Source organism: Myotis nattereri (genome assembly GCF_964212035.1).
Source record: "Myotis nattereri genome assembly, chromosome: 7".
Taxonomy (NCBI): domain Eukaryota; kingdom Metazoa; phylum Chordata; class Mammalia; order Chiroptera; family Vespertilionidae; genus Myotis; species Myotis nattereri.
Genome location: NC_138082.1, coordinates 19,609,870 through 19,637,854, shown reverse-complemented (window position 1 = coordinate 19,637,854; position 27,985 = coordinate 19,609,870). Strand labels below are relative to the sequence as shown.

At 39.6% G+C, this 27,985-nt stretch overlaps 1 protein-coding gene across 2 annotated transcripts; it reads right to left on the bottom strand.

Annotated features, from left to right (window-relative positions):
- Positions 1 to 60: 60 nt before the first annotated feature.
- On the bottom strand, positions 61 to 27,985 carry ATIC (5-aminoimidazole-4-carboxamide ribonucleotide formyltransferase/IMP cyclohydrolase). 2 transcript variants are annotated; one of them, XM_081096052.1, is made up of 16 exons: positions 27,855 to 27,985; positions 27,425 to 27,551; positions 24,946 to 25,022; positions 23,746 to 23,812; positions 19,550 to 19,638; positions 18,853 to 19,004; positions 18,394 to 18,550; positions 16,148 to 16,273; positions 15,226 to 15,333; positions 14,493 to 14,578; positions 13,373 to 13,462; positions 12,070 to 12,198; positions 3,521 to 3,613; positions 2,616 to 2,798; positions 886 to 1,041; positions 61 to 554 (listed from the first exon to the last, which is right to left on the bottom strand). In XM_081096052.1, exons 1-16 carry the CDS (start codon positions 27,871 to 27,873, stop codon positions 435 to 437), a joined length of 1,779 nt encoding a protein of 592 aa, XP_080952178.1. In that variant the 5' UTR covers positions 27,874 to 27,985; the 3' UTR covers positions 61 to 434. The 2 variants fall into 2 exon arrangements, with proteins under 2 accessions (XP_080952178.1, XP_080952177.1); XM_081096051.1 differs by lacking the exons at positions 61 to 554; positions 886 to 1,041; positions 2,616 to 2,798; positions 3,521 to 3,613 and adding an exon at positions 7,113 to 9,880.

Genomic DNA, 27,985 nt, shown 5'->3' with positions numbered 1-27,985 from the left:
GGAGGGAGACGGGAAAGGCACACCTGTGTCCCTGAGAGGGAGACACCTCAAGAACCTATATCGTTTTTAAAAAATATATTTTATTGATTTTTTACAGAGAAGAAGGGAGAGGGATAGAGTTAGAAACATCAATGAGAAACATCGATCATCTACCTCCTGCACAGCCCCTACTGGGGATGTGCCCGCAACCAAGGTACATGTCCTTGACTGGAATAAAACCCAGGACCCTTCAGTCCACAGGCCGACGCTCTATCCACTGGGCCAAACCGGTCAGGGCAAGAACCTATATCTTTAGAAAAAATTACATACAACTACTGGACACCATGAATCAAAGGTTATTATTCCGATTTATTCTTATTTTTTCCAAAGTATTTTCAAAATTGCCCACATGATTTTTCACCCACATAAACAAACTTAAAGCGTGTGTGATGAAATTAGTGGTGAAAGAGCCGAAGATTCGTGTGAGCGAGGACTATTCCCAGTTCATCGCAGGCCTCAGTCACAACCTTGTCAGCAGCAGAACCGGACGGAGCAGCAATATACGCCACGCCACTCTAGGGGGTGGGGGAGGAGGAGGAGGAGGAATAGATACTGACTTTCTGAACACAATTTTATGTTAAAATGCACAAAAGTCAAAATCCAAATGACCAAAGCATAAGCTAAGAATGATTCACACTGCAGACTGATTCACTCAGACAAAAGACAGAAATAACAGGACCAGAGTGATTCATACATCACATGGAGAAGTCAAACAGTTCTCTAACTAACTATCCTGACATAGCACATAAAATACGTAACTCACAGAACTTACAATCAGAAGCAGGCTTTCTGCGACTTTCTAAAGAGTGATCAATTCTCTGCACCGCACACGCACGCCACACTTACCCTTTTAGCTCTGTCCACATTGTCCCTGAAAGGAAAGAAGGCATCCGAGCTGACAGACACTTCACTAAGCTTGTCCACCCATTCCTTCTTCTCGGCCTCGGTCAGTAGTTCAGGGACTTCCTCAAACAGAGCCTTCCACTTTACCAGATCTTCATCCTGTGCGTGGGGGGAAGAGAGAGAGAGGAAAGTTCTGACATCCTCTTTAGGGCTATCTGACGCCACGATGCTGGAGAGCACTTGGGCATTTCTCCCAGGACTTCTTCAATATAAATAGTGGCATTTACCTTCAGGCTCATATTTCTAGAATCTCTCTCTCTCTTATTTTTAATGCTTTAACATTTCATTAAGGAAGAAAACTGGCCGAAACCGGTTTGGCTCAGTGGATAGAGTGTCGGCCTGCGGACTGAGAGGTCCCGGGTTCGATTCCGGTCAAGGGCATGTACCTGGGTTGCAGGCATATCCCCAGTGGGAGATGTGCAGGAGGCAGCTGATTGATGATTCTCTCTCATCGATGTTTCTAACTCTCTATCTCTCTCCCTTCCTCTCTGTAAAAAATCAATAAAATATATTTAAAAAAAAAAAAAAAAAAAAGGAAGAAAACTGATTCTAAGTGTAGCAAATAAAGACTATCCCATTTACATTCTACATCAGTTTATTCCAAATATATTTTGTTCTTTAATCTCTGCTCAAGTTAAATCTACCACTTTATATCCCTGTATCAAAGCAAGACTAACACTACATTTACACAATTAGCCTCAGTATATAGTCTTGACAAATCAAAACACAATTCATAATATTCATATTTTAAGAAGGTGCTTCCAATTTGGGTTTTCTTTTGGGGGAGGGGCAGCTTAAAGCACATACTTTTATTCCTGTTCACATATAAAGACCTTTCTAGGAAAATTAGAAGGGTTTTGGTTGGTAATATTAAACAGAAAAGTACACAATTAAAATAAAAAGGGAAAGTTGTTTCAAGTACTTCAGTCACAAGGCACACTCTGCAGCCTCGCTTTTCAAGGACACTCACTATGCCGGATTCCTGACCCTGAATGAACACCTCCGTGTAGCACTCACCCTTCAGAAAACCACTGAGATTTTGATTACAGGACCTTTCTCTCTTTCTCTTGTTTTCCATCCAATATGTCTTAAGCACTTGCTAATAACCAGAAACTGGACTAACCCCTATTCTTTTGGCAGGCTACCTGATTCTTGCAATTTTTAATGTTCCCATACACCTTCTTCAGAACAAAAAATATTAAAGAGCATGAAATATAACAAAAGCATGAGTTGTTAACGGTGCTTGGAGGAAATATGGGTGGAGAAGAAACATACTGGTTATCTGCTACCAGGCAATTTGTATGTAATGTTGAACATACACCTAACATGTAGTGTCATGCATGGCACTGTGACTGACACCTTAAGATGCATGAAAATCAGTCCATCCTGTCAAAAACTTACCATCAACAGGGGAAATACAAACACACAAAACTAAACCAATGGTTATAATTTGAAAAGACAGAGAATATTTGTGGTGTCAGAAAGGGATGAAGAAAGTTAAATGAGAAAGAGGACAATGAGGAATTGGTAACCAGTTTAGAGTAACAATTTTAAGTAATACAGAATTTCAAAATAATAGCATTTTCTCTTTGTAGCGATGAAGATAAAAGTCACACAGAAAAGAGTGAACATACTAACACACCCTACTCATAGTCCAACGAAAAGCCTTGTACCTCGCCGATGGTCCCAGTAACATACTGATCGATGGCGTTGGAGATTTCTGCTCTCTTCACTCCGGTTTTGAACTTCATCGAGAGCACTCGTGGGTGATGCCGGAGCCACCAGAAGTTCGCCTTATCTCCTGCCAGGCGTGTGCAGTGGATCCGAGACTGCTGTCCTGCTCCAATGCCAATCACCTGGAGAACATGGAAATCGCCATGAATGCCTCTTCCAACTACACATCTGTCTCAAAGCATCTTCTGTGCAGATTCCCCCAAACCCAGCTATTAATTTCATGAAGAAAAAAGCAGGCCAAAATAAGAGACATGCAAATACGTGAGGGTAAGAGGTTTATGACTACTATTTATACAGTTTACCTCTTCATATTCTGTAAGTTCCTACAACTCCTGGACATATGTAGTGAAGCATGGTCTTACTGGAACTTATTAGAGCCAGAGGAGATTAGTAGCCACAACTCCCAGGTTTCTGTCATCGGAGACTAGCAATCTTTTAAAAGTCTGACTTTGAGAGGGTCTTCCTGGGCACACGCTAATGAATATCCACCCTCTCCCTCCCCTTATGGGCCAAACGAATGCCAAGAGAAGAGCTGAAGACAGTGAGAAGAAAAAATAAGGGCTGGTGGGTGGCATCATCATTTTTTACTTCTCTTCTACTAATGGTGGGGAGGGTGAGTAAGCCAGTTTTGCAGCAGCTGTTCTAGTCCCACTAATCCGAAATGTGCCAACCCATGCTAGACTTGAACCATCCACCAACTTACTCAAGAAATTCCGACAAACCCAGGAGAGAAAAATTTGGCAAACTTTCCCCTTCAAGTTGGTCTAGCACCACAGGCAGGCGGACTTTTGAGTATCATTTTGTAAAACCACAGCCCCTCGGGTGAGTGTCACAGCTCTGTTACCTGCCCGTTCTTGGCGTAGCACACGGAGTTGGACTGAGTGTACTTCACAGCAATGGTGGCCACAATGAGGTCTCGGAGCGCAGATTCCGGCAACTGAACAGACACAGGATGGTAAGTGGCACCAGGCTTCGTTAAACTTCATTTAACTTTTAGCATCTTATTTGGCATTTGTTGTGATAGACTTACAATGTGGTTAAACTATTCAGGCTAAGCACTAGCATGAAAAAATCAATATTGAACATATTTGTCATGGAACTTAGCGCAACGCCTAATGCATCACAGATTCAAACTGACACCGCTTTGCAACAGCTTTGGCTTAAGCCTGTTTACATTGTCACACACCAGATTAAGAAATACCATATCCACTCCAACACTAACAAATACTATTCTCTACCATAGTACCAGCAAATACCTGGAGGCACAACATTTATATTCAGAAAAAAACACTGAGAATAATTTCCAGATATTACAAACAACTGTGATGCCCACACACAGCCAAGGCTGTTTGGGGAAAGTCAAATTAGGATCATGTTCTGCTTTATCTAGCATAGACTCAGTAGAAATATTAAAAAATGCATTGTGAACTACCAGTTCCAATATAAAACAAATATTATAGCCTCAAAGTCACTATCTTTAACATAGCGGGGAATACAAACTGAAAAGGATGATGATCTATGTTGGTATGCTAAGTGGGTAAAGGACCTAAGCAGCGGCTAACGGATAAATTAGTTAACTGAAAAACTGATGAATCAGACTTCATCAAAATTCAGAACTTCTGCTCTGCAAAAGACACAGCCTAGAGAGGATAAAAAGGCAAGCTACAGACTAGGAAATAATTGCAAACCACACACTAACAAAAAACTAGTGTCTAAAATATATAAACACCTGTCAAAACTCACCCACAATAAGAATCTAATTAGAAAATGTTGACAAAAGACACAGAGACATTTCAGCACAAAGGATTTATAGATGGCGAATAAACCCATGAAAAAAAGTCCAACATTCATTATTAGAAAATGCTAATTAAAATGAGACAATGCCACACACCTATCTAAAAAAAAAAAAGCTGGTAAGAATGCAGAGTAACGGGACCACTCATACACTGCAGGTGTAAAATGTAAAACTCCCAAAACTCCCAGGAAAAGTTTGGCAGTTTCTTAAAAAAATAAACATGCAGCCTGGCTGGTGTGGTTCAGTGGTTGAATGCCAACCCAGAAACCTGGGGTCAATCTCTCGGAGGGGGCGTGCAGGAGGCAGCCAATCAATGGTGTTTCTTGTTTCTATCTCCCTCTTCCTTCGTCTCTCTCTAAAAATCAATAAAAAACACATTGAAAAAACTAAACATGCAGCTACGATACTATCCAGCACCCAGAAATTACAATAACAGAAATAAAAACATATGTTAACACAAAAACCTGTTCATGAATGTATAATGAACAAAAGTGACAGAAAAGGGAGAACAGATTAGCCGTTGCCCACGGTTCAGAAGGGGTGGAGTGAGGAGTGTGGCTGCAAAGAGCAACAGGAGGGATCCTTGGTGATGGAAATGCACTGTCTTGACTGCATCGAAGTCAATACCACAGCTGGGATACTGTCCTATAGTTTTGCAAGACTCTACCATTAGGGAAATGGGGTACAAGGTACTTGGGAACCTGTAAAACTGCATGAGAATCTACAATTTTTTACTCTCAAAATTAAAAACTTAATTAAAAATCATTTTTAGCATTTTTTAGGAATGTGTAATTCTAAGGTGCTAATAATGTAATATATCCTCTCCTATCTGTGTCGGCTGTCTGAGTCACTGGCTATACATCCATTCCTGTTTCTAAGAAATAGTCAGTGCCGGCCTCCTAGATGTCCACCTTCAAGTATAACCTGGTGCTCTGGGTTAGGATGAATAGGAAACGTCAAGGAAGGGGTGCAGGTGAGGGGCCCTAAAGATGTCAAAAATGTTAAAGCAGTATTTTAAAACATGGAAGAGGAAGTAATTCAGGGATGTTCATTAATATTTAACACCTGTGCTAGCTAGTTTGGCAGTGGATAGAGCATTGCCTTGTGGACTGAAGGGCCCCAGGTTTGATTCTGGTCAAGGGAATATGCCTGGGTTGCGGGCTCAATCCCAAGTGTGCAGGAGGCAGCCAATCAATGATTTTCTCATCATTGATGTTTCTATTTCTCTCCCTCTCCCATCCATCTATCAATCTAAAAGCCTGAGCTGGTAGCTATGATGTGCAATGACCACCGGGGGGCAGACACTCACGCAGGACCTGCCGAGCAACAGCAGCTTTGTAGAGTGCCTTCTCATACTCTGGGACCCCTCGGGGGATGTTGGACTGCCGGTTTCGGCCCAATCCCCGCAGGCCAGGTCAAGAGACCCCAACTGCCAGAGGGACCCTGCTCATTCTGCAGACACCCTTCGAGCCCCGGAACTGCCCCAGGTGCAGCTGGCAGAGGATGGACCATGGGAGGTTGGCTCCAGGGTGTGTTTGGCCTGCCTCGCCCAGTCCTGCCCCACCAACCACCTTCTAATTAGTTTACTTTCTTTGTGCACAAACCCGTGCACCGGGCCTTTAGAATCCTATCTAATAATAGACAAACATGGTAATTGACCATACCTTCACTACGCCTCCCATTGGCTAATCAGCGAGATATGCAAGTTAACTGCCAACAAAGATGGCAGCTAATTTGCATACTGCAGGCATGGTGGGACAGCACAAACCGCCACCCAGGGGAGTGCCACTCAGCCAGAAGCTGGCTCATGGCTGGCCAGCGCAGAGGTAGTGGCAGGAGCCTCTCCCACCTCTGTGGCAGCACTAAGAATGCCCAACTAACGGTTTAGGCCCCATTCCTTGGGGGCCTCAGCATTTAGTTGGACATCCCCTGAGGGCTCTGAGAGCTCCCTGGCTGCCAGGATGTCTGTCTGACTGCAAGCTTAGACCTGATCCCCCCAGGGAGTGGACCTAAGTCAACCAGTGGACATCACCCCAAGGGGTCCTGTACTGCAAATGGGTGCAGGCCGGGCTGAGGGACCCCCCCCCCTCCCCCACGAGTGCACAAATTTTTGTGCACTGGGCATCTAGTATATCTCCCACTTCTTTTACTTCTGTGGCTCTCTCAGGACCGAAACCACTCTAGACCTAATCGTGCAATCTGATGATTTAGAGGCTGGAATGTTAACAAAAACCTGTTTTTTTAATTGGTTAAAGGTGGGTTGTTTTTTTAAAAATTCTTTATTGTTGAAAGTATTACATATTACCCCCTTTCCCCCCACATTGTCCTCTCCCAGCCTACCCCTGCCCCCCCCCCCCAGGCCCAGCCTTCATTGCCCACCTCCCTGTGTCCATTGGTTATGCTTATATGCATACAAGTTCTTTTGTTGATCTCTTACCCACAACTCCCCTCCCACCCGCAGGCCTCCCCTCTGAGATTTGATGGTCTGTTAGATTCTGTCTCTAGATCAGTTTATGTTGTTCATTATTTCTCTCACTGGGTTATTTTGCTTAGCATAATGCTCTTGAGGTCCATCCAGTACATATGTGTACTGGGTACATATGTTTACCAGTAAATGGTAACTTCTTTCTTTTTTATAACAGCATAGTATTCCATTATGTAGATGCACGAGTTTTTAATACACTCATCCGCTGATGGGCACTTAGGTTGTTTCCAAATCTTAGCTATGGTTAACTGTGCTATGAACATAGGAGTGCATATATTCTTTCTGATTGGTGTTTCTGAAATCTTGGGATATATTCCCAGAAGTGGGATTACTGGGTTAAATGGGAGTTCCATTTTTATTTTTCTGAGGAAACTCCATACTGTTTTACAGTGATTGCACCAGTCTGCATTCCAACCAGCAGTGTACAAGGGTTCCCTTTTCTCCACATCCTTGCCAGCACTTGTCCTTAGTTGATTTGTTGATGATAGCCATTCTGACTCATGTAAGGTGGTACCTCATTGTCGTTTTTATTTGCATTTCTCGGATAATTAGTGCCATTGAGCATTTTTTCATATACCTCTTGGCCTACTGTATGTCCACATTAGAGAGGTGTCTACTTTAGGTACTTTTCTCATTTTTAGATTAGATTCTCTTCCTTTAGTTAAGTTGTATGAGTTCCCTATAAATTTTGGAGATTCAACCCTTATCAGACATCACATTGGCAAACATGTTCTCCCATGCACTGGCTCTCATTATTTAGTTGGGGTTTTTTTGCTGCGCTGAAATTTTTTATTTTGATGTATTCCCTTTCGTTTATTTTCTCTTTAGTTTCCATTGTCCTAGATGTGTCAGTGAACATATTGTTATGAGCTCTATCTGATATTTTGCTGCCTATGGATTCTTCTAAGATTTTTATGGTTTCCTGTCTTACATTTAAATCCTTTATCCATTTTGAGTTTATTTTTGTTTATGGTGTAAGTTGATGGTTTATTTTCAGTTATTTGCATTTATCTGTCCAATTTTTCCAACACCATTTATTAAAGAGACTGAGTTGACTCCATTATATGTGCTAACATCCTTTCTCAAATATTGAGCATAATGGTTTGGGTTGATTTCTGGGTTCTCTGTTTTGTCCATTGGTCTATGTCTGTTCTTGCACCAGTACCAGGCAGTTTTGAGAACAGTGGCTTTGTACTGTAGCTTGGTATATGGTATTGTGATCCCTCCAACTTTGTTCTTCTTTCTTAGGATTGCTGTGGCTATTTGGGGGTCTTTTTTTAATTCCAGATGACTTTCGGGAGTTTGTTCTAGGTCTGTGAAATATGCCATTGGTATTTTAATGGGAATTGTGATGAATCTATAGATTGCTTTGTGTAGTGTGGACATTTTAATGATGTTGATTCTACAAATCAAACACGGTATATCCTTCCATTTGTTTATATCTTCCTCTATCCCTTTTATCAATGTCCTGTATTTTCAGAATATAGATCTTCTACCTCCTTGAAAATGTCCCGTGTGCACTTAAGAAGAATGTATATTCCAATGCTTTGGGGTGAAATGTTCTGAATATGTCAATTCCATATGATTTAGTGAGTCATTTAGGATTGCTGTTTGATTTTTCTACTTCTAGATTTATCCAGTGATGTCAACGATTAAAGTACCCTACTATGATTATATTGTTGTCAATCTCTCCCTTGATATCTTATGTATTCTGGTACATGTATGTATTGGGTACATATGTTTACCAGAGTTATATCCTCTTGTTGTATCAATCCCTTTAGTATTATGAAGTGGCTTTCCTTATCTCTTGTTAGAGACTTCACTTTGAAGTCTATTTTGTCAGTTATAAGTATTGCTACACCAGCTTTTTTTTCATTTCCATTTGCCTGAAAAAATTTTTTTCCATTGTTCAACTTTCAGTCTGTGTGAATCCTTTGTTGTGAGGTGGGTCTCTTATAGACAGGATACATATGGGTCATGTTTTCATATCCATTCAACCACCCTGTCTTTTGATTGGAGCATTTACTCCATTTATGTTTTAGTTTATTATTGATAGGTACTAGTTTTGTTGCCATTTTTATTCTTTGTGCCTGTGTCCCTTCTTCCCTTTCTATTTCTTTTTCTTACAAAAGTCCCTTTAGCATTTCTTGCATTGCTGGCTTAGTGGCAATAAACTCCCTGAGCCTATTTTTGTCTGCGAAGCTCCTGATTTCACCTTCAATTATGAATGATAGCCTTGCTGGATAGAGTATTCTTGGATTCAGTCCATTGCTTTGCATCACTTTGTATACTTCATTCCATTCCCTTCTGGCCAGATATGTTTCTGTTGAGAAATCATTTGATAGTCTAATGGGAGATCCCTTGTAGGTAACTTTCTGACTCTCTCTTGCAGCTCTTAAGATTCTTTCTTTGTCGTTAATGTTTGCCATTGTGATTATGATATGTCTTGGTGTGGGTCTTTTTGGTTTCATGTTGTTTGGAACTCTCTGTGCTTGTGTGACTTTTTTCTTCCCCAAGTGAGGGAAGTTTTCTGCCATTATTTCTTCAAATAGGTTTTCTACTCCTTGCTCTTCTTCTTGTGCTTCTGGCACCCCGATTATGCGTATGTTGTTTCGTTTCATGTTGTCCCAAATCTCCCTTAAACTCTCCTCCTGCTTTTTAATGTTTTTTTCCAATTGCTGTTCAGCTTGGGTGTTTTTTTCTACCCTGTCTTCTAATTTGCTGATTCGATCCTTTGCTTTTACTGGTCTACTGTTGGAACCTTTCAATGCGTTCTTTATTGCAGCGATATCATTCTTTATTTCCTCTTCATTCTTACATAGGACAGTGAGTTTCTCATCCAGATGGTTGAGCATCTTTAAAAACATAACTCTGAATTCTTTCTCTGTCATATTGCTTGCCTCCATTTCGTTTACAAAAACCTGCTTTAAGAGAGGGAGGGAAACATAAAGGAGGATAAAACCACCATTCTCATCCTTAAGTTCCCAAATTTCTATTAAAAATGGAGATGAAATAATTAGAGAAGAATTTAGGTAAATGAGTAATTAAAATCATACCCTCCATCTTTGTAAATAAACACACACATCCAAGCTAGCACAACCAGAGGCACAAAACCTATCAACTACTGCTAAATTAATTAGACCAATAAAACTACAAGAAAAACTTTACAAAGTCAGAGTTTTAGTAGTTTAGCACAAATGTCAACATGGATACCATGGAATCTAGGTCAATACCCTTTCTGTATTTCTAAAGATACATTAGCCAAATAGGTTAATAAAATAATAAAAGGGTCCCACTTTATTGTAAGCTGTTTAAAGTTACACTGCTGGAAAATACTGTTTCCATGTGGAAATTCCAATTCCTCACAGCCTTGGCCAAGAAAAAAATTGGAAGGGCTGAAAGATATTTGTATGCAAAATGCCTACAAGTTACTTTACTTCAAAGCACCATTAGTTTTCAAAGTTAAAAATGAAAGAATAGCACTAGCAGGTTTGGTATAGTGGATAGAGCGTTGGCCTGTGGACTGAAGGGTCTAGGGTTATATTCTGGTCAATGCACGTGCCTGGGTTCCAGGCTTGATTCCCTGCAGGAAGCGAGCATGAGGCAGCTGATGGATGATTCTTTCTCATCCTTTATGTTTCTATTTCCCCCCCCTCTCCATTCCTCTCTGAAATCAATAAATATATATTAAAAAAAAGAATACTCAATAAATCAACAAAGATCATGTCTTAATCACCATATAGTTACTCACAGAACTTCCCCAATAGAATTTAAAGCTAATTTTCAGCAATTCTCCTTAGTCTCAAGAATCAGACCTGGGAATAGATAATAGCCCCATATTTCTATTATAGTGAGTGGGAGACTAATCCTCTTCAAAGAACAAACAGAAAAGCTAAACACAGAGCTAGTAAAATAGCAAGCAAAGACAGGCAAAATCTCAGAGACAGAGGGAGAAAGGAGTGTGACCATCTATGCTATTTCCCTCAAGGCACTTTCCAAGATGCAGGCAACAAACTCAGAGGTGAATTAAGTTGAGCAAGCTTTGGAGTCTACAGAACTAAAAGGCAAAAATGGAGTTCAGTGTATATCAGAGAAAAGTGGTACTAGTTGACACAGAACAGGGGTTAACCATCAACAGACCAGTCCTTACAAAAACTAAAGCCCAAATTCAAATTAGCTCCATTCCTGCCAGAATAAAGATGATATACTTCCATTTGATCTGCCTTCCAGAAGCATAAGTCTACCCTCTTAAGAAAAAATAATGCCATCCAAAACCTCAAAATATCTCTATAGTCTGATTATAAGCAATAACCAGCAGTCAATCAAAAATGCCAGGCACAGAGGCAGACAAGACCAGAAAATAAGAGTGACACATCTGAAGTATTGAAAAAAAAGTACAGCCAACATTAGACCCAGCAAAAAAAATCCCTCAAAACTGGAGGCCCAATTAAGAGATTTAAAGCTCCTCTATTCGCTCATTGTGTAACCTTGGGCAAACTTCTTAACTGTCTTCTATGTCACAGTTTTTGACCTTTATAATAGAGATGATAGTAGCTCCCTTCCCACCTCCATGGAGTGCTACTGTACTCAATGATATAATACGTAGTTACAAAACAAAACAAAAAACACCATTATCATCCCAGGAATATGTCCTCCTAAAAGATGACTAAGAGTGTAAAAACAAAAACTTGTCTACACAAAAACACTGATCACAGCACTAAAAATGAAAACCACCTAAATACCCACATAGTACGTCTATAAATAAATTGCTCTGTGGCCTTTCAGATGGAGATGTGGATATGTTTACTGACACAGAAACACATTTGTAGCTTAGTGCATTTAAAAAGGCAAGTTACAGAACAGAATTATAGAAGACATGACTCCATTTATGTATAAATGAAGTCAAATCTCTATGTACATATTCATGGAAGCTTCTAATATGGTCTTTTATTCATTTTTTAAGCTCTCAAGATTACCTGATGACTCAAAGATACACTAGCATTAGCATACCAACCAATTTTAAATATGGGCCTTAATAAATGCATAAGCTTATAAATATTAAAACACGACCTACAGAATTACTAACATTCAGTTCAGATATTTTCATACTTACATCTTTATTCTTGGTAACAACATTGCTAAATAATGACCTGTCAATGACCCCATTATTTCTCTTCTGGCTTAAACAAAGACCAAACAGAGTCCGAACTTCATTTTCATCTGGATTGTAAGATTGGTCCATCTGAACACAAATATGAAGAGTTAAAAGTAATACACCTACATCCCTCAAAAATCTTCATTTCATTTATATCCAAAGGATTTCTTTGTAAGCAATGTTATGTGTGTTTTTTTCCTATTTTAGCATACATAGCATCATTTCAGTATAGGTATGAAAGAAAGGCCAGGCACTAATCATTTGTGCCAAAAATTTTATAGGTTTTACAACTCTGTACGGTATTGGGAGTTTGCATTTTTATATAACAGAACTAATAATTCCAGTGAGTGCATTTTTGATTGCATTAACTAAAAGCACTATTTATACAACCCTTTGGAAAGATTAGCAGATAAAACAAAATTTGCTAACAGGCAGTGGCACAAAAAATTCTAATTTTCTGAAAATCTATTATAAAATACCCAACACTTGAATTGTAAGTTAAAAAGAAGTTAAAAGGGGAAAAAACAGGACTGGTAGTCGGCTGTCTTTGCTAATTGAAAGGGGCTATGTCATTTATTGCTCTTTCCTAAATCTTGAGCAAAAGATAAAATGTGGGAATAATCTGTGTAAGACCAGTCTGTCCATAGATATTTTTCTAAACTTGACAGTATTTCTTCACTTATCCTTTGGATGATCTTTTACTTAAAAAGCACTAATATGTAGCCCTAGTCAGTTTGGCTCAGTGGATAGAGCGTCAGCCTGGGGACCGAAGAGTCGCAGGTTTGATTCCAGTCAAGGGCAGGTACCTCTGTTGCAGGCTCCGCCCCGGCCCAGGTCCTGGTTGGGGTGCCTGTAGGAGGCAGCCAATCCATGTGTTTATCTCACATTGATATGTCTCTCTGTCTTTCCCCCTCTCTAAAAATCAATGAAAGAATATCATTGATTCAGGAAAAATCAGCAAGAAATTTTAAATGTTAGATGCTCCTAAAAAAGGTAACCATGGCAGAGGGTGGTTGGGAGACTTTTCTTCAAATGGCCTGTAATAACTTTTGAATAGAAAACCAAGTAAATACACTATTTGAACCGCTTAGAAATTTATTATTAAAAGTAAGGAAGGTACCCTCATCTTAAACCCAGTAATAGTTAAAAAAAAAGGGGGGGGGGCAGGATTCAGGAGTGTCAGCATAAAGGACAATTAAATGTGGGGGGAAAGAGACACAAAATGAAAGAGCAAATTGTTTTAGACATGAAATTCACTAACCTGAAGAACACAGTAGTTCCCATTTTTCTTTTTAGAAAGTATTGTCAAAGCTTCTTCTTCATATCCTGGGGCAATAATACCATCAGATACCTATAAATAAATATTTTCTGTTTTAAAGAATTATAAAACACCTAATCAAATAATGCTGCCGCATATTCTCATTTCTACCTCCAACAGATAATGCTAATCCAGCAGGCCCTCAAATAATGTCATTTTGTGGATGAGATACCAGAGGAACTTAATTGCATTTAAATCATTAATTGGTTTCATCTTTTTGCTTAAAGTGACAGAACCTATCTACAACCTTAAGTGAGGACATACTGTACTAGATTGGGAAAGATAAGCCTATGTTAGAACATAATGTTCTATAGCTGAACTCATCTCATCTGCTGTCCTTTCAAAGTTTTTGGTTGTTATTTCCATTTTAACTATTATGTGAATGATTCGTTCTAATACCCTTACGAAGATAAACGATTTCTTACTATTCTGCTTATGGGGTGGTGTTTTGCTTTAGAAGAACATGTTCTGGTTGGAGATGATAGTGGTCATGGAAAGAATCCCATGAATATTGTCAAGCCACATGTCCCTTTAGCCTTCACTTCTGCCTTTTTTCCCCCTCTTTAAGCTATTTGAGCTATCTTTTTTTTTTTTCTGTCTGTCTCCTCATTCCCAGTGCCACCCTCACTTTTCTGGAATACTTGTTTGGTACTCAGATTAGCTTTTCAGAGTAGTTTATAGTCTTTCCCATTATACAATCTCTTTTGTTATAGACTCATGGAGCTTTACAGTAAAGTTCATTATTGCATCACCACCCAAAATGGCATCCTCTGCTCTTCAGAAAAAATAACTTTGGAATTAAGATAACAACTATTAGACAATTTTAAAAAACTGAATAATTAAAACTTAACAGCCAAATATGTATTTGAAACATTAATTCACTAAATTTAGAAATTATAATTCAGTCAAGATTTGTGTTCTACATAAAATATGAACATTTTAAATGATAAATTAATTTATAGTTATAAATATAATTATTAAAGGTTAAGGTTTCAGTAAACCCTGAACAAATAAAAGCTTGACTCAGTCATGCATGGATTAGGATACACGAATGCCCACTAACCTCTCTGGAGATAATTTTGGCAGTAGGGACATCACATATATCAGATAAGGCAACAAAGTCACCAAATGAAGACATCCTATCGGCCCCTGAAAATAAAAATTATGATAGTGTTTTTTAAAGCTTTGTGGCCACATGGTTTCTCATGTGACCACTGAACTACGTAGTTCTAACCAGCCATTGACACAACATCGACAAAGGGACGTGGCCCTGTTCCAATCAAACCATTTACAAAAAACAGGTGGCGGGGCTAGATCCTGTCCGTGAGCCATAGTTGGCTAACCCCTGTTATAGAAGGTAAACGATAACATCAGGTTTCTTGATAATCTCCCATAAATGTTATAATAACATTCACAGGTTATTAAACTCACAAATTAAATATGTATGAAACATAATTCTAACCAAATTCAGTATAGCTGAAATAACCATGCGATTTTAGTCATATATTAAGCAATTCAAATGCATTCAACAGCCTAATCTGAAATTACATGCATCAGATTCCAATTATGTTTCCATTTATTACATTAAAATGCTAACACACTTTTATAAACAAATTTATTCCGAGGCACTCATACAATCATTCAGAAGTATAAATAAAAAACAAAGATGCTTTAAAATCTTATAATGAAAAAGAGTTATTACTATTTTATTCTATTTCAGATAAAATATTGCTTTTTCTGTTAAAAAAACAACAAAACAAACCAAAACACCATAAAACCCCCGTTATTCTTCTGACCTCTTGCTCGTGCATAGGCAGTGGCTATGGGTGTGAGGGTTTTATACATGTCATAGACCATGCACACTTTGGCCTCATCTTCACTAAGGGGAACTCCAACAGCAGCGCCTGAGAGAGAAAACCAGAAAATAAGCCAAAGTTATTACTTGTCAACATGTAAATGAAGACAACAGTTTTCCTTAACATTGTCTACGCAGCGTAATTTCTAGCACCTGTGCCAAATTAAACAAAAATCTGTTTGGCCAGATAATCAAACATAAAGAATAGAGTCGTCGGGGAGATGAGGAGAGAATCTCCCCTCTCTGGCCTCTGACAACAGAGCCACGTGTCTGAAGTTGGCCAGCACCAGGCATGTGTATGAAGCTGGTTTACTTCAGTGCTGACTCTCTCCATCCTGCTTCATACCATATGACGTTCGCTTCTTTCCGGCTCATGTCACTCTAACACTGAATCACCATCGGAGGATGATTTTATGTGTCGGGCTGTCAAGAGATCTGGTGATGTTGACTTAAGTGTAAAAAAGCAGAAAAGTATCTCACACAATGGCTATAACGTTACCGATAAAGTGTCCTAAGAATAACTTCTTTAGGCCACTCAGTTCCATCTTCCAACATGTGGGAAACTATTTAGTCACCCTGCATTAAGTCATTTTTACGTTTTTCTTTTTTAAAACTTCACGTTTCTACTACCAAAACAACTAGTTCCTAACCTTCCCATCTCACAATGATGTATGTTTGTATATATTTTTGTATGCTATTTTATTATCAGATTTTATGATGTTACTATATTGAAAGTGTTAACAAGCTTGAGAAAAAACAGGCTTCAGACTTCACAGAATGTCTACATTCCATAGGAACTCACCAGTTCTTATTACAATGAGAAAGAAGTGCATTTGGAACAGCTCCCGCATGCAGTGCTTTACCTGCTGGGCTGACATGCTTGAAAGAGGCAGCAGCTGGAATGCCTAAGGCTTCTTTGAGTTCCTTCACCAGCTGCCAGGCATTCAAAGCATCACACAAGTTTATAAATCCAGGGGCTCCATTTAGAACTACATAAAAAATGTACCAACATTAACACCTGGGTCAATAGGTCAGACATGTGTACATTTCTTAAAGCATGTATCAAAACTGCACAGATTCGTTTTAAGGGAAGAGGCAAACAGATCTACACAAACATATATAAGAACTTGATGAGAAAAGTTAAAACACACATGCACATGTGCACACATATGACCAAATCCAGCCAATGTAGAAATAAACCAAGAGCGATCCAGAGCCCAGCTGGCGTGGCTCAGTGGGTGAGTGTCGACCTATGAACCAGGTCATGGTTCGATTCCCTGTCAACATACCTGGGTTGTAGGCACCTAGGTTATAGGCTCGAGCCCCAGGGTGGGGCATGCAGGAGGCAGCCGGCCAACGATTCTCTCATTATTGATGTCTCTCTCTCTCTCATTCTCTCTCTCTCTCTCTCTCTCTCTCTCTCTCTCTCTCTCTCTCCCCCCCCCCTCCCCCCTCCCCCCTCCCCCTCTGAGATCAATAAAAATAAATTTTTTTAAAACAGCAATCCAGGAAGGGAGATAGAATGACAACACTAGTGATAACTAGGGATCCATTTCAGTATAGAACTAAGGTTAATCAAGTATGGCAATTACAGAGACAGTATAAAATTTAAGTTACAAGCTCTGTTGATTTAAGACATAATATCACAAACCAAAGTGCCAAGAGCTGTGAAAGGAGGGAAAAGTGTACGTTTTTCTTCATTTACATCCAACTCAGTAGGTTCTGCTTAAACTGGAAACACAGTTAAAAAGAAGACTGCCATTCAGAGCTCTGCATTTTCTTAACAAAGGCAGGATTTCTTAGAAGTTAATACCTCTTTTGAATAAATATTTTTAAGTTCACACACTTTAAAAAATTGTGGGCCATTAATTAAAATCGATTTTATTAATAATTGCATTTCCTTTGTGTTATCTTGGGTACTAAATACTATTAAATGTAAAACTTTGCCAGATATTTACTGACGCCTGGCCAGCATGGCTCAGTGGTTGAGCATCGACCTATGAACCAGGAGGTCACGGTTCGAGTCCCAGTCAGGGCACATACTCATTATGGGTTTGATTCCCAGTGTGGGGCATGTAGAAGGCAGCTGATCAATGATTCTCATCACTGGTGCTGCTATCCCTCTCTCTCTGAAATAAATAAATACACACACACACACACCACACACATATATTTACTGAGTACCTACTGCAATATTAGGCATTGTCCTAGGTACTTGAGATATTAGCTATGAATAAAATAGGCCCCATCTCTCCCCAAATTGACTGTCTTCATGGAGCTTCTAGGAGAGGTATAGGAGAAACAAAATAGGCAATAAATAGTAAATAATAAGAGAAAATATTAGGTATTTATTTTTTATTTCTTTTTAAACTTCTTAAAAAACATTTTTATTGATTTCAGAGAGGAAGGGAGGGAGAGATGTAAAAATCAATCATGAGAGAGAATCATTGATCGGCTGCCTCCTGCATGTCCCCCACTGCGGATATCAAGACTGTAACCCCGGCATGTGCCCTGAACAGGAATTGAACTGTGACTTCGGGTTCATTAAGCCGATGCTCAACCCCTAAGCCATGCTGGTCGGGCAAAAATATTAGGTATTTATACAAATGAGTTGAAAACATGGGCACACAAAAACCTATACTTGAATGTTTTTAGCAGTTTATATTTATAACTGTCAAAAATTGTCCTTTCATTTTTTATGTCCTTCAGTAAGTGAATGGAAAAACCAACTATGGTACATCCATATGCAATGGAATATATTTAGTGATAAGAAATGAGCTCTCCAGTCACCAAAGGACATGGAGAAACCTTAATGCATACTGCTGAGTGAAAGAAGCCAGTGCGAAAAGGCAGGATAGTGTGTGATTCCAACATTGTAACATTCTGGAAACAATAAAACTATGGAGACAGTAAAAACATCTGTGGTTGCAGGCGTGAGAGGAGTGGAATGTAGGGAATTTTTAAGTGGTGAAACTATTCTGGGTGATATTATTGAGGTGACTACATGACACGCGTTTACCAAAATCCATGGAATATAGAACAAAGAGTAAACCCTAATAATGAAAATTATGGACACAGCAAACCATGCACCCGAACATTCAGCCTTTACCTGTGAGGGGAAGCTTGGGCTGCAGTGTGTACAACTGGGCTGGCGTTTGATGAGGGTTCATTCCGTACCGCAAGGGCATCTGAGATATTCCTTTACTATACTGTCTCCTGAAGTAATCTGAAATTGCTGCATCATATTGTGCCGTGTGAGTGAAAGCCTACAAAAAGTGGAACTTTGGTGAATCCACATGCAGCATTTCCCAGTGGGAACAAAATGGTTTTATTTTAGCATATAGTCAACTACACCCCAAATAATACTAAACAGCACTGTGAATTATTCCCTTTCCAATGCTCTGTTGATCTTTTTAAGGGACTCTCTCTCTCTAATATTTGGTGTCTGTATTTATAACAGAAAGGAAGCAGCTCCCTCCAAGCAGGCCCTGGTGGATGATACAAACTAGGAAGAACTGAGTACCGTTTGGTTTGGCAAACAAGGCACCCTGTAAAAGTGCACGCTCACCTTCAAGGCCAACTGGCGCCTGGTCTCCAAGGAGGTGTCTTTGCTGTCGGAGCTCTGCATCTCTGTGGACACGGCGGCGTAGTCCTCCGGCTCGCACACTACGGTCACTCGAGCGTGGTTTTTGGCTGCTGCTCTCAACAGGGTTACCCCACCTTTCAAAAACAAAATAGGATTTGTATTTTCACATCGGTTAACCTCTTTGCAATACGGTTACTGTACACATACCACTACTTAATTCTTGACTTAAACAATAAGGGAAGAAGACAACCCAAGTGAATCCCTACACAAAGAAATAGCTTCACCCCAGCCAGCATGGCTCGGTGGCTGAGTGTCAACCTATGAACCGGGTCATGGTTTGTTCTGCGGTCAGGGCACATGCCCAGGTTGTGGACTTGATCCCCAGTGTGGGGTGTGCAGGAGGCAGCTCATCACTGATTCTCTCTTATCATTGATGTTTCTAGCTCTCTCTCCCACTCCCTTCCTCTCTAAAATCAATAAAAGTATGTTTAAAAAAAAGAAATAGCTGCGAAAATATAGATAAATTAGAGTCCTCCCAGAGTACAGTCTGGGAGCAGTAACTATTTCCTACTCCCTCAGTAGTGAATTTCAAAACAAAATCTTGCTTAATTAAACTTTAGTTAAAATTTAAATAAACCTCTCCTCTGTCAGTCTTCAAATAATGGTTTTCCCAACTTACCAATATCAATTTGCTCAACAGCCTTTTCAACTGTTACATCCGGAGAAGCCACTGTCTTCACGAAGGGATACAGATTGCAAACCACAACTCTAAAAGAAGAACATACCTGTCCTTAAAATTCAACTTACATGGCAGCTACATAGAAAAAATAAGTCAGTCGCTATTAATACACAACCAAAACCCAAAAGAACTAACGCGTAAACTGTGAGCCTGACAGGTTAGAAGTCTAAAGTTATGTTGAAGAGTCAAATCTCCCATGTGGCTGAGCATACGTTAATAGAGGTAGCTTAAGAGCAGATGCTCTCAATATACATTGTTGCTGCCTGGATAAACCTAGCTGCCCATTACACTATCAAACCATAAAAAAACTTTAAAAATCTTAACAGAAATGTAAAATACAAGGCTACAGAGACTATCCTCATATTGGGATGTAATCATTCAATTTTAGATTCTATTTCCAATGGATTATGTACAATGATGAAAAATGATGGAAAGTCTAAGGGTAAAATATTTGTTTTGTCTTCAGAGAGGTCATATACAAAAGGTGAAAGGATTAAGAAGTACAGATTGGTCGTCACAAAATAGTCATGGGGATATAAAAGGGACTACATCATTAATACTCTAATAACTATGTATGGTGTCAGATGGGTATAAGATTTATTGGAATGATCACTCAGTAAGTTATATAATGTCTACTCACTGGAGTGTACAGCTGAAACGAGTAATTCTGTATTAAATTTAAATTAAAAAGGAAAAACAATGGAAGGCCAAAAGAACAATTTAAAATACAGAACTGATCTAAAATGAACAACCAGTGAAGCAGTTCCACTCCTATGGCTGCAATGTGAGGAGTTCTGTTGCAGGTACCCCAGTGAAATAAGTTCAACTAGAAAAACTGTTAAAAAAAAGAGAAGAGGAGGGGAACATTTCCCAGACAAAATGTCACAAGAAAAAGACCAGTATCTCTTACAAATACTTACACAAAAGTCTTCAACAAAATATCAGCAAACTGAATCCAGCAAAATATTAAAAGAGGTATATACCATAGCCAAGTATGGTTTGTTTAACATCTAAAAATCAGCTAATATAACATAAAGGACAAAAACCACCTCATCATTTAAATAGACGCACTAATAGCATTTGTCAAAACTGAACACTCATTCATGATAACACTCAACAAATTAAGAAGAGAACTTGCTTAACATGATAAATGGTATTTAAGAAACACCCATTGCTAACTTTATACTTAAAGGTGAATGACTGAATGCTTTTCTCTAAGCTCAAGAACAAGACAAGAATGTCCACCCTTACCACTTCCATTTAACAGTGTACTGGAGATTCTAGCCAGGTCAAATCGCAGAGAAAACGGAATAAAAGGCATCAAGACTAAGGGAAGAAGTGAAGCTATCTTAGCAAGTGACATGACCTTATAAATAGAAAATACTAAGAAATCCACACACAAAAAAACCCCATTAGCATTAATGAGTTCAGCAAAGTTGCAGGATATTTGAACAATCTGAAAGTGAAATCAAGAAAACAATTCCACTTATAATATTATCTACTTATAAAACAAAAAACATTAAGAATACATTTAACAAAAGTAAGATTTGTGTATGAAGCAGTACAAAACATTACTGGAAATCTAAATAAATGAAAAGACATCCCATGTTTATGGACTGAAAGATTTAATATTGCCAAGATGGCAATATTATCCAAATTGATCTACAGATTCAACACAATCCCACTTCAACTTCCTTCTTTTGAAGAAATGGGCAAGTTGAGATTCATATGGAAATGCAAGGGACCATGAATAGCCAAAACAAACTTGAAAAGGAAAAAAAAGAACAAAGTTGGAGGATTCACACTTTTCAATTTCAAAATTTATCACAAAGCTACAGTAATGGTATAGTGCTGGCATAACAACAGAGATATAGATCAAGTGTGCCAAGATCATTCAATAGGAAAAGAATAGTCTTTTCAACAAGTGATGCTGGGACAACTGGGTAGCCACATACAAAAGAATACAGTTGCACCCCTACCTCACACCTCTACATAAAAACTAAGTTTCAGAGAATCAAAGACAAAAGTATAATACCCCAAAAAAAACTCTACAAAGGACACCACAAAGTGAAAACAGCCCATGGAATGGGATAACTTAATAATAAAAAGAGAAATAAATCAATTAAAAAATGGGCAAAGGATCTGAACAGACATTTCTCCAAAGATATACACATAGCCAATAAGCACATGAAAAGATACTCAACATCATTAGGAAATGCAAAGCATAATGACAATGAGATACAACATCACATCCACTAGGATGGACAGATCAAAATAATACATAACAAATATTTTACGTGAGGCTGTGGAGAAATTGGGGTCCTTGTACAATGCTGTAGGATATTATGTACAACTAGAGGCCCGGTACATAACATTTGTGCACTGGGGGTGGGGGGGGGGGTGGGGGTGTCTCTCAGCCTGGCTGTGCCCTCTTGCAGTCTAGGACCCCTCGCTCCTTAAGGGCTACCTGCAGCAGAGGCTCCTGCCACCGCCAGCTGTGAGCCGAGAGCTGTGAGCTGTGAGCTGTGAGCCGTGAGCCGTGAGCCTGGCTTCTGGCTGAGCGTGAGCCGTGAGCCTGGCTTCTGGCTGAGCGGCACTTCCCCTATGGAAATGCACTGACCACCAAGGGGCAGCTCCTGCATTGAGTGTCTGCCCCCTGGTGGTCAGTGCACGTCATAGCGAACGGTCATTCTGCCACTTGGTCAATTTGCATATTAGGGTTTTTATTATATAGGATGATCTAGCACTTTGAAAACAATATGGCAGTTCCTTAAAAGTTTAAACAGAGTTACCATAAAACCAAGGAATTCTCCTTGTGGGTATATACCCAAGAGAAATGAAAATAGCCTATTAAAGAAAAGCTTGTACATGAACGTTCATAACTGCATTATTCTTAACATGCAAAAAATAGAAACAATCCAAATGCCCATCAACTAATGAACTGATAAATGAGGCATATTCATACAATGATTTACTTTATAGCAAAAACTAATTACTGATAGTACTGCTTTCTAATAAAATTGATCAGTGATGCTTTCAAGGAAATATCTTGATCAAAAGAAGGAAAATAAAAAAAAATAGTATAAACCATGTAGCTTTACATTTGAGTTGGAGCTGCCATCCCATAGGAACTGCCCTTTTGGGGGACACTCTATATTGTGACTACTGAACTGATGACTTCCGACTGAAAATTAAAAACATTGTTTAGACTTAGTGTCACTAAGTCAGCTTATCTCCACCAACAGAAATGCCTTCCTTCTACTGATATAATTTCTCCTTCCCTTTCTCATAAATGCCTTTTGCCTTTGTCTCCTAATCAAAATACATTTTAGGTTTCTGCCTGAATCAGTGCTTTCAGGAATAGCTTTAAAAAAAAAAAATCTCTAATAAGTGCTTGTTGCCTCTTAAAAAACAACAAAAAAAACTCCGAAGTACTGATGTCATAACATGCAAAGAAGGTAATCCCATAGGACCACATCTTGTAGGATTCCACTGATCTGACATGTTCGGTGCAGGTAAATCCATACAGACAAAAATATACTGGTGGTTGCCTAGGGCTAGAGGATGTTTGGGGAAATGGAGAATGAATGCTAGTGGCTATTTTTTGGGGGGTTTTTGAGGGAAGCGGTAAGTATGTTCTAATATTAACTGTGGTGATGGCTGCACAACTCTGAATATAAAAAAAACTACTGAGTTGCATATTTTAAATTGGGAAATTGTATGGTATGTGAATTGTATCCAAATAAAGCTGTTTATATATTTAAAAAAAAAAACAGTGAATAACTTTATACAAATAATTAAGTTGCTTATATGTATGAAAATTTACATCATAACTTCCTAAAAAAGCAAAGGTTGTTTTTAGTTTAAGTACCCATTTTGGTGATATATACTTGGCAAAACCAAAATGCTAGCACGTACAACATGACACAGAAGGTACTCAATAAATGTTTATAGTCAACAATTATAAAACTAAACCTAATGGTATCTTTTCTATTTTATTTTGTATTGGTTTTGGGTGTACAGCTTAGTTATTAGACAATCTTAAGCTTTAAGTGTTCCCCTCGATATAAAGGGGCATCAGGTTTGGCATACTCTTCATCTTTGTTCCTGTATTGAAAATTCAACTTTGAATTTACCTTATAAGATTGAAATCAAGTCTGGCCATGTCAGCATTATCTTCTGGGATATTACGAGCCAAGATTCCTAATTTAACAAAGTTAAAATATTAGTTCAAAAAACAAGCCAGAATAAGGCACTTCTTTCTAATATAGTCCCTCAATCAAGTTGAAATTTCTAATATAGCCTAGTTAAGAATACCAAACACATAGTTAAAATAAGATTGTGGGTATATTTAAAAATCTCTTTTTGCCCAGCCAGTGTTGCTAAGCACCGATCTATAAACGAGAAGGTCATGATTTGATTCCGTCAGGGCACGTGCCAGGGTTTTGAACTTGATTTCCCAGTAAGGGGCAGGAGGCAGCCGATCAATGATTCTCTCTCATCATTTGTTTCTCTTTCTTCCTCTCCCTTCCTCTCTGAAATCAATAAAAATATATTTTAAAAAAGTATTTTTTATCAGTTCCTGATTCCTCTTTTCTTTTTTAAAAATTTTTTATTGAATTTATTGGGGTGACATTGGTTAATAAAATTATATAGGTTTCAGGTGTACAGTTCTACAGTACATCAATTACTTATTGTATTGTGTTTCGTCACCCCAAGTCAAGTCTCCTTCCATCAGCATTTATGCACACTTCTTTTCTTTTCTTAACAAAATGTAAAAGGAATTTTCCCATAATTGTTGCCAGTTTCATCTATGTGCTCCAATAAGTAAATGGCTCGTCTTAATTCTTAGCCTTACAGCCTTTTATTCTGCCATATTTTACTGTAACTGGTAAGTTGGCAATATACTTGTTTTTCACTATTTTTGAATGATATGCAATTCGTTGTTTCAGATGAATGAACAAAGTAAAGTAGTTTGAAGAATTCTTTTGAAAGTCAGTTATATGGTCATGCTGTATGCTAAGTTTGAATAATGATAAAATCTTTTCACTCATAAGATCAAAATATTTTCATTAACTCCAGCAGGAACTATCACTAAGTTAATTCTCAGGTTAGCACTAACAGCAAGCAAAAGAAAACAATCTGAATTCATCACATAAAAAGCAAACTAGATTTTAAACAAGTTCTAATGTATTATGAACTTTAGCAGCAAATGTTGACGCAATCACTATAACCTACAAATTTTTTTCCCTTTTCTTTGTTTATTCTATAAAGTAATCAACTAAACTATCCTGAAAGCCACTAATTATTTTAAATTGAAAATACCCACTACATACCGGCATGGACTGCAGGGTGCAAGGTTTTCACACGGCCCCCTAACATTTCGGGAAACCCCGTCAGCTCAGAGACATCTCTGAAAATAGATAAACAGAACATTTCTCCTCTTTCTACTTAACTGTCACTACATTTCACACTATTCCACAGCTTCTTCTAACATTAAGTCTACTGTTTTCATTTTGAGAAATTTTTCAGCACCTGAATTTTCAAAATTCTGAGTAGATTAAGGAGGGCCATTTGCAAATGACTGAATTTTCCCAAGGACTCCCAGTCCCAATAGAAAGAGGGTTGGTGACATTATGATTTCCAATTTAAAATTCACTTTCCCAGAGTCCTGGCCCAGTAGCTCAGTTGGTGAGAGCATCCTCCAAATATGCCGAGGTTGTGGGTTCAATCCCTGGTCAGGGCACATACAAGAAGCAACCAATGAATAAGTAGGTGGAAGAACAAATCGATGTTTCTCTCCCTCTCCCTCCCCCCTTTCTCTCTTTCAAATCAATAAATTAAAAAATTAAATAGAAAAACATTTTTTAAAAAAATTCCCTTTATTTCCTGTTCTGTTGGTTGTCATCCAGTGAACGGAAAGGCTGACCATTCTATTCCTGGTCAAGACACATGCCTGGGTTGCAGGCTTGATCCCCTGTAGGCAGGGGGCAGCTGACTGATTTTTCACTTTCCCTCTAAAAATCAATAAAAATGCTTTCAAAAAATTCCCTTTCCCAGACTTTAAAAAAATAAAATCCAGCTTCTCCAACTGAGGATAATAGTTAAAAAAAGAAAAGGCAGTTCTATACTGAGTTGGTGTAGGGATTACGTGAGTTAATATATATTTAAAAGTGTTAACAGTCAGCCTCACTTTAATAGGAAACATATTGACATTCCCAAATTTAAAAAAAAGACATCATCACGATGGGGCTAAACCAGGAATAGGTAGAGGTACAGATAGACAAAAAACAAGACTAAAGAGTTGATAAATATTTAAACTGGAGGATAGGTATGCAACACGAGGGCTCATACTTTTCTCTCTTTTTATGTCTGAAATGTCTCCATAATACGAAGTTGGATGGAGGGGGAAAGGGGATACAGAGAGGACCTTGCTTAACCTGAAGGGTCCAGCTACAAACAACCCAACATGGGGACAATGGAAAGAACAGTTCAGACTTTGGATTCTCACCGCCCCACCTCCCATGATTCTTAGGGGTTGTGGTGCAAACATCAGAGTGGTGCTGCAAAAAGACTTTGGAGCATGTACAGTAAGGCATGTTTGCCACATGAACTTAGTGGATTTAGGGAAGCGGTGTACTGGCCACTTAGGGCAGGATTACAAGATGAAAAAGGTAATCCCTGACCTCTCCATGGATCTAGAGGTCAAGCAGCAACATCTCCAACATGACAAAAAAAGCAGACAGGCCTTTCACTCCTTTGCTAAAATATATTTCAGGATGGGGATGGCCTTCCTCCGAATTCTCACATCAGTTTATGAAAGCCTTTTTCATTTTCTACATTTTCAGCGGTTACTCCCTCTCCCGCTAGAATGCCAGCTCCTTGATGTCAAGAACTGCAGCCTGATCTTTCTTTTGCTGATTATTCCTTCTCCCCATCACTTCGGTGGGTTACTGAATAGATGTGAATAAAGGAATGAATGAATGATAGATTTTATGACTTCATATGGTTACCAAAGATGTTAGCAGCGGTTCTCAACCTGTGGGTCGCGACCCCTTTGGCGGCAGAACGACCCTTTCACAGGAGTCGCCTAAGACCATCCTGCATATCAGATATTTACATTAAGATTCATAACAGCAGCAACATTACAGTTATGAAGTAGCAACAAAAATACTTTTATGGTTGGGTCACAACATGAGGAACTGTATTTAAAGGGCTAGAAGACCCTAGCCAGCTTGGCTCAGTGGACAGAGCATCAGCCTTTGGACTGAAGGGTCCCAGGTTCCATTCCGGTCAAGGGCACATGCCTGGGTTGCAGGCTCAGTCCCCAGCGGGGGGTGTGCAGGAGGCAGCCGATCAATGATTCTCTCTTATCATTGATGTTTCTATCTCTCTCTCCTTCTCCCTTCCTCTCTGAAATCAATAAATATATTTTTAAAAAAATAATAATAAAGGGCCAGAAGGTTGAGAACCACTGCCAGGGAAGGGAGGCAGGCTTGAATCTTGATGTCAACAGTTTACTAAAGAGCCAGTCAAAACAGACTATGCAAATTATAAACTCTGTGGTGCAAAACAGCCCGCCCCAGTTAATTTCTTACAAGAAGTGGCTTGGAAGGGGGGCCCTGAAATGAGGACATCCGGGGTTCTAACCCCTAGCTCCGCCCCTTACGTAACTCTAACCTGGAGCAGCACCTTCCTCTTCTATAAAGGGGCCAGCAGCACTGGAGGCGCGGGTGAATAGCGGGCTTTACCCACAGCGCCCGGCAGGCATTACTTTCTGATGGGACTTAACCTACACACTAAGTTGTGCCTTACCTGACGGCCAGACCCGCATCCCTGAGAGCTTTTGCGGTCCCTCCAGAAGCGACCAGACTCAAACCCACAGAAGTGAGGTTCCTGGCAAATTCCACGAGGCCGGTTTTGTCAGAGACACTGAATAAGGCTGAAAGAGAAGACGTGTTTTCCTCCCCAGTCGCTGTACAGGACAGCATGTTCTTCAGGGCCGGGGGATGGGGTGCGTTTGGGGAAGGGCAGTCACGGATCTCAAGCCACCATCACCTCCGCCCACGCCACCCCCGGCCCAGACTCGGGGCCCCATTCTGATCCCAGGCAGCCGCACAACGGCGGGCCGGGGCCTCCAGGCCTGCAGCGCAGCCGGCCCCCCAGCGCCCGCCACCGCGGGGCGAGGGCGCATCGGGGCGCGGGCTGCGCTGCGCCCGTCACCGAGGACGCGCGAGGGGCTCACCGAGCTGGCCGGGCGCCATGGTGCACGCTCGGGGTCCGGGGCGAGCAGGGCGGCGGGGCAGACAGCACGTGTAAAGGGAGGTGGAGCTGCTGGAGGCTCTCGAACCGGAAGAGAGGGAGGCGGGACCCGCG